This window comes from Camelina sativa, chromosome 11, assembly GCF_030686135.1.
Source record: "Camelina sativa cultivar CO46 ecotype springtype chromosome 11, ASM3068613v1".
Taxonomy (NCBI): domain Eukaryota; kingdom Viridiplantae; phylum Streptophyta; class Magnoliopsida; order Brassicales; family Brassicaceae; genus Camelina; species Camelina sativa.
Genome location: NC_141890.1, coordinates 2,641,847 through 2,649,350, shown reverse-complemented (window position 1 = coordinate 2,649,350; position 7,504 = coordinate 2,641,847). Strand labels below are relative to the sequence as shown.

Sequence of the window (7,504 nt, the reverse complement as noted above, 5' to 3'; positions counted from 1 at the left end):
CATTGTCGCAATGACGTAACAGATTGCTTTGTCCGTTGCGACGGTTAAAAAGCAGAGCAAAGAAGTTAAAACAGAGTACCAGAGTTTGTTTTATTACTTTTCTTCTACTACTCTCTTTCTTATTATAGTTTTGTGAATTCGTAAAACAATTTCATGTCGTTTTAAAAATATTAATGCTGTCTTAAGTAATGATTTTAAAAATTTAACTCTAACCATTATTTTCTTAAAATCAACTAGTGAATAAATTATAACATTTGTCTACCATTAAAATTCCATTAAAAATCATTATGGAGTAACTTCTAGTTTTCATTAAAAAAAATAACAAATAACAAATCGTTTTTGATAATATGCCAAATTCGATTGACCAGTTCATCGAAAAGTTTATATATATTCCATTTCACTCATATAATAGAGCTCAAATTGAGAGAAGTCACCCCATGCAACAAAGTATGAGCTAAGCAATATTTTTTTTTCTAGCAAATTCTGAGTTTTGACTAATACAAACTATACAATTAAATATTATTGTGACAAGTCATCTTACAAATTTTAAAACAATCTTTCGTTTTCCAAACTCAAAGACGACTTTAATTAATTTTCCCCACTCGAGAAAACGAAAGATAAAAAAAAAAAATCAAAGAACAATGCATATACAAAGCCAACTGTATTTATTAGCAACAACCAAATATTTAAACATATATATACTTATAAGTTACGAATAAATAAACATTCACCTTTGTGACTAATTAATACCAGCTTTTCCTTTAAAACTCATTTATTCGAGTATTTCGATTTTTGTGTTACTACTTTACTTAGTAACTTTACTATCAACAACATCACACACAAAACACAAACTCAGAGAAGCTCGTCTATAAACGATTTCCCTTTAAACTTCTCCAATTTGAATCCCATTTTCTTCATCCTTGACCTTTCCATCTCCACCTCGACCATCTGAGCCCGTGTCTCCTCAATCCGTAGCCTCGCTTCAGCCACTTCCTTCTCCATCCTAACCAAATCCGCTTCTTGAGCCTCAAGCTCTTCTCTCTTAGCCTTCACTAAACCATCCTGCCTCTCTTTCTCTTTCTCTGCATCTTCTTGAGACCGTGCAAACTCTTCAAGAACCGCACGTAGCCATGCTACTTCGATGTTCACGGACTCCAAATCTTTGAGAACCGCTAGCATCTCTTTGACTTTAACTTTGGTCAACTGCCTCACCGAGGTTGACCTTAGTTCCTGCATCAACGAGCATAAACACTCGAGGTACCGGGACCGCATTGAGTCCGATTCCAGCTTACAGTTTTGAGCAATGTCTCCATGTTTCTCGATGATAGCACTTAGTAGAGTGGACGATCCCGATCTTACTCGGTATTTCCCGACAGAGACAAAACTGTCAGACATTACTGATTCAAGATCAAGCTCTACTCCAATCTCATTGTTGTTGTCTTCATCATCATCCTCATCATCATCAGTATAATCATCATTGCTCTCTTTCTCAGGCGATCTTGGAGGGCTTAGGAAACTAAAGACTCTAGTCACAGCACCTCCTCCAGTCTTCCCGTTGTCTTCTTGTATTCCCGGTTTAGGTGATACAGCTTTGCTTTCATCAACCTTCATAACATACGAGAAACAGAGTTGACAAATGTTAAAAGATATGTAGTGATAGAGAAATCAGGGAAAAGAGTAAAAGGATGAAGAAAATACCAAATTGGTTGAGGAAAGTGGAATGATTTGAGAGGGTTTGTTCTCTGGTTTATGGTTGAAAAAATCCTCAGGGTCACCAGATGATGAAGAAGAGAAAGACTTTTTCGTTTCAGAAACAGTCTTCTTCTTCACAGCAACAGGTGGAGCTACTGCATGATGACCCTTTGGGGAGTTACCGTTTGCAAAAACACCTCCACCAGTTTTATGAGGGCTTACGGGTATCGGTGAAGGCGGTTGTGAATTTGACTGCTTGTTTTTCCTACCGAAACTCGCTGAGAAGCTAAGAAGTCTTGAAGCTGTAACCAAAACAAGTCAAGAAACAGAACAAACATAACAAGACAAAAAGTTTTACTTGAAAAATTTGCAAAACCAAAAACGAATTAGAACAAGTACTTTGCTTCTTAGTGTTCTTCTTGACATGGCCTTGAGCAATTTTCTCTAAACAAGCTGAAGCACATTCATGGAAAGGATTATCCGAATATACACAATCCGGATGAGCTTTTTGATTGAAGTCCATAGCGTTTGATCAACTGGAACAGCTTCAACCAAATGCAACAACTGCAAATTAAAACCCTTGTGTAAATTAGCGCGAGATAACCAATCAGCTCAAAGGAGACAAACTCAAAGAACAACACAACAACTTAAACATTGTGTGGCTTCAAATATTGAACACATCACATAAAGGGTAACAAAAAGGTCAAACCTTTACACCTTAACTTCAACAAATGAGTCAAAAAAGATGAGAAACTGGACTTATATATAATATTACAACAACAAACAGACTCCAACTAAATTGGATTCCGTTCATATTTCACCAACTCTTCATTCATTCATTGCTTTATATGCAAAAAAAAGGTAAAGAAAGAGAGAGAGAGAGAGAGAGAGAGAGAGAGAGAGAGAGAGAGAGAGAGAGAGAGAGAGAGAGAGAGAGAGAGAGAGAGAGAGATTCACCAAACAAATCCAGAAAGCAATTTCTTAAGAGTACTAGTGAAATTGATCCCCACAAGGATAGAGAAATGATATACAAAAAGACGACTTTTTGGTTTGTTTCTTCTTCTTAATATCTACAAAGACCGACCATGCAATTTCCAAGTACAGTTTTCCAGTGGGATACTAAATTTCAAAGATGGAAGCATTCATTTATTGACTTAGACCAGAGTTTAAAAAAAAAAAAAAAAAAAAGGTCGATTAATTTGACCGGCTTGTTTCTTGAACAGACAAAAAACTCTTAAAGGCCCACCCTTTATGGATAGATAATACTTTTATAAATGGTTGAAATTTCGTTTTCCATGATTTCTTAGCAAAGGAACAGACCATATAGCAATAAAACAGTATCAACATCAATCATCGATCATTGATTAATTCTTAAAACACAAGCAAACCCACGATTCCTAAGCAAGAACAAGAATTTATCTTCCGATCAAAGAACCAGACTTTAGTAACTGACCACAAAATGCAAACTTTAACACAGAGAGAGAGAGATGAGAGATACCAGGAGAATCGGAGGAGGGAGAAAAGCGTTGAGAAAAATGAAACAACAATGTTTGATTTTTATTTTAATGATGATGATATAACAGTTGTATGGTATTTATATTATGGTTGTGTAAATAATAAGGTAAGTAGTGTATGGTTGTATATACATGTGACATTATTGTCTTGCGTATAATATGATGATGATGATGAATTGATGATGGTGATTTGACCAAAGACCATTATATAACAACACAAGTGAAAGGAAGGAAAGGAAGCATTAATTTTTAAAAAGAGGTTGGAAACGGCAAATCAATCACACCTCACGTAATCTTCCAGAAGTGGACAACAACGTGGGACGGTTTAATTCATACTTGTGAGATTTTACATGTACTGGATGAGACGAAGAAGAATCGTTTTAGCATAAATCTGTAACCATTACAAGAAAACGAAATAAAAATAGGAAAGTAAAGAAGAAGAAAAAAAAGACAAATAAGAAAAGTGAATAAAAAAGAAAGATTCTAAAAAAATATGTTAAAATTTGTTATTCAATTTTGTTATTCAATTTTGGATTTTAAAAAAATTATTAAAATATATTGTTATTGTACCGATAATTTAAAAATTTATGGTTATTCAAAACAATTAGTGAATTTAGATTTTTATGATTTTTTAGGATTGTGAAAGATTAAAGAAGATTTGTTTTAAAAATACAGAAATCCAAATCTTATGTGGGATTTGAAAAAAGTATACAAATAAATCATATCAAATTCCAACCTCTGATCAAATATGTCAAAGATGTTGCTGAGAAGAAGAAACAATCAATCACCTTCTCTTTACTTGTTCTTTCGCTCAAGCTGTTTGGAGATGTGTGAATACCCACGTAGGCTACAACAGTTTTGCTAATGATTTAGAAGCTAATGTGAGACTGCTACTGCATAATTATAAGGATACATCCATATCTCTTGATCAACGCCTCCTGCCTTTCTGGATAATGTGGAGACTTTGGAAGTCCAGAAATGATTTCATCTTCCAAAAAATATCAAGACCTCCAGAGGATGTGGCAAGAAAAGGAAAATATGATGCTTGTGAATGGTTTGAGGCTAATTACAATGAGAATACTGAAGGAACACCCTCTCAACAAACTGCGGACCATGATAGAAGTTACAATCGATGCAGTAGATGGACACCACCCCCACCAGGTTGGCTCAAATGTAACTTTGATAGTGGATACCAGCAAAACCGATCTTTCACAAATACAGGCTGGATACTTAGAGATAGCACTGGAAAGGTAATATTGGCAGGTTGTGCGAAGCTAAAACCGACTCAATCATCATTGCAAGCTGAAGCGCTAGGTTTCTTACATGTTCTACAAATAGTGTGGGCACATGGCTTGCGGCATGTATGGTTTGAAGGAGACAATAAAGAACTGGTTTCCCTCATCAACAACAGTGAAGATAACTTGGATTTGTGCACCATATTATCAGATATTCGCCATTGGACAACAAAACTTCCGGAATCGTCTTTAGACCACATCAATCGAGAAAGAAATTCTGCAGCGGATAAACTCTCACGACATGCTTGTGTTATTAATTCCTTGTATGAAGTTTATAGAGTATCACCAAATTGGTTGGTTAACAGTTTGTATTACCCATTTACTATCTAATAAAATGTCAGATGTTAAAAAAAAAAAAAAAATCATATCAAATTCCAAAATCATCAAAATCATTTAAAATCTTGTAAAAACTCAAATCATTATAAATATTAAATTGAATACATTCCCTCTAATCAATATCATTTACACAAATTGTTTATATAATATATATATATATATATAGTTTACCTTTTTTACTATCCAATATTTTACTTTTTTTAGTGTTTTTCCAATATTATTGAACCAATGAAATTTACACACATTCCCAATGTTAAAATTTTGATAGTATCAAATCCAATTATATTTACATTTGGATCTCTAGACTCTTTGACTCTTTTTACATTGGATCTCTTGACTCTTAGTACTAAAAGATTTTATTAAACTTTGCGAATAAGTATGAGTCAAAGCAATATTTGAGAATATGCGACATTTTTGGAGAGTTTGCTTAAAAAGACGCATATGATTCAATCCGAAGGAAGGGCATTATCTTCTTCACGGTTTTTGTTTGGGTCTAGATTTTTCTTCACGATTTGTCAAAGAGCCACATTAATTGTAGAATCTGATAAAAGCATATTTTTGTCATTGTTTTATCTGTCGTAACCATTATTTAATTTATAACTACGTATATAGTTTCGAAATCCGAGTAAGCTTATCCCGAAGCAATAAATGATGGATCTTTCCTTAGTTTTATGATTTATCTTTTAGTACATTTTATTTTTATTTTTGTCTTTGCTTTGATTTTTCTTTTTGATGCATTTTTGAAGGAATCAAATCCTAATTTTCTTAATTATAAATATTTTCACAAAAAAATATAATACATCTTGTAAAGTAAAGCAGCACAAACGTATTCGAAGATGAGTCGATCGCCGCCACCCAATAAATCACGATGTATTCTTCTTTGATCTTTCCCATTAAACTTACTCATGTCTCTATCAATAAATCCTCCAAGAAAAGAGACTGGTTTAGTGCATTCCATTGATTTTCCATAGTTAATTTTGTGTTGTTCTAGAATTCGCTAATCCATAAAATATGTTCTTTTAGTTAATATATGTTCTTGTAAATTTTATGTTTGTACATGGGTGATTTGGTAATTTGATATTAGTGCAGGGACTTGTTTATTAATAACAAAATATTATCTTTATTTTATATATAGGAAAAGATGCTGATGTTGTAGACCTAAAACATTAGCTTAGTAAACAAGCTAGGTATGGACGCCACCAAAGTAGAATCACCGCAGAAAGCGAAACCTAAAGCTCAGCCTCCATTACCAGCTGTGTCGTTTTCATCACTTCCAGACGAAATCGTTTTGATCTGCTTAGCCCGGACCTCTGTTTCTTACTACCGTTCCCTCTCCTTAGTCTGCAAGCGCTTTCACTCCCTCCTCTCTCCTCCAGAGATCTACGCGACTCGATCCCTTATCGGAATCACAGAGCCCCGCGTCTATATATCCATGTGGTCACCGAACGATGGCAGTGGCTTGTTCATTCTCCAGAACCTTGATCAAACCCTAATCAACAACGGCCAGATTAAGGGTGAGCTAAGTTTAAAACCGGTAAAACTCTCTAACGCCTGTCCTCCTGATCTGTTGAGCTTAACCAATGTAGTCGTTGGTTCCGAAATCTACCAAATCGGCGGAGCCATCAACGACATCTACGCAACCAGATCCGTTCGTGTGCTTGATTGTCGGAGTCATACATGTCGCGTGCTCCTGACATGGGAGTGTTAAGGAGAGGGGCCAAGTCTTGTTTTTTAGACGGGAAGATATATGTCATGGGAGGATTGGTACAGAGAGGAGGTGGATTCATATCTTGGGGTGAGGTTTTCGACCTAAAGACTCAAACTTGGAAGCCATTGCCTTGCCCTGGCGATAATGGCGAAGTTCCGAATGAAGACGTTGCAGTTTTTGGAGAAAGGTTATACGTTTTCACCAAGAATAACAACTATGTATATGATTCGGAAGAAGGAAGATGGCTACCAGGAGTGGATATACAACATATAACTGGACCTCGATATGGTATAAAGAAAGTTATGGAACGTGTAACTGGACCTTGGTGCGTTGTAAATAATGTAATGTTTACTGATGATAACCGTAAGTACAAGTGGTACAGCTCAAGTCACGGAAGGTGGTTTAAATTTGAAGGTTTGAATGATATATACCAAAAGCGTGGTTATGATTACCGTACGATTCAGTTAGTTAACTATTGTGGGAAGCTGTTAATTATATGGCACGAGGGGATCAGGATTCTAGAGGGGGAACAGCATGTTTGCAGCCCTTACAAGAGAGTTTGGTGTGCGGTGATTAGGTTGGAGGAGCATTTGTCTTACTCTGTACCCCTGATTCGTGGGAAGGTTGAACGGTTGAATGTAATTGTGCCTCCAATTCACACGTCTTATAACCTCTTGCATAGGTTGAACCTCTTGAGATGTCTATTTGTATCGGTTTGATTATCAACGAGTACTGTGCTTGAAAATGGTTCGATTTTTTTGGTTAAGTTTTCACTTTTCATTTAAGCATTATACAGCATATTGAGAAAACACTGATTCTTGATTACATGGATGACGAGTGTTTCCGGTCGAACCGGTTAAACCCAAAACTATTAAAACAGGGTCGATTCAGTATTTTCTTTATTATTTAGACTTTAGAAACGGTTTAATAGGGTTTCTTTTTCAACAAGGAAGGAAACA

General features: G+C 35.4%; 2 protein-coding genes and 1 pseudogene across 4 annotated transcripts; 2 read left to right on the top strand and 1 right to left on the bottom strand.

Annotated features, from left to right (window-relative positions):
- Nucleotides 1-648: 648 nt before the first annotated feature.
- On the bottom strand, nucleotides 649-3,384 carry LOC104721275 (uncharacterized). 3 transcript variants are annotated; one of them, XM_010439218.3, is made up of 4 exons: nucleotides 3,191-3,384; nucleotides 2,092-2,256; nucleotides 1,699-1,994; nucleotides 649-1,605 (listed from the first exon to the last, which is right to left on the bottom strand). In XM_010439218.3, exons 2-4 carry the CDS (start codon nucleotides 2,213-2,215, stop codon nucleotides 853-855), a joined length of 1,173 nt encoding a protein of 390 aa, XP_010437520.1. In that variant the 5' UTR covers nucleotides 2,216-2,256; nucleotides 3,191-3,384; the 3' UTR covers nucleotides 649-852. The 3 variants fall into 3 exon arrangements, with proteins under 3 accessions (XP_010437520.1, XP_010437522.1, XP_010437521.1); XM_010439220.2 differs by lacking the exon at nucleotides 3,191-3,384 and adding an exon at nucleotides 2,650-2,880; XM_010439219.2 differs by lacking the exon at nucleotides 3,191-3,384 and adding an exon at nucleotides 2,402-2,731.
- Nucleotides 3,385-4,042: 658 nt separating this feature from the next.
- LOC147933568 (uncharacterized) lies at nucleotides 4,043-4,831 on the top strand. The gene has a single exon (XM_087470934.1). It carries the CDS (start codon nucleotides 4,160-4,162, stop codon nucleotides 4,829-4,831), a length of 672 nt encoding a protein of 223 aa, XP_087327060.1. The 5' UTR covers nucleotides 4,043-4,159.
- A 1,147-nt stretch (nucleotides 4,832-5,978) lies between these two features.
- LOC104727568 (putative F-box/kelch-repeat protein At4g35120 pseudogene) lies at nucleotides 5,979-7,325 on the top strand (annotated as a pseudogene).
- Nucleotides 7,326-7,504: the final 179 nt, after the last annotated feature.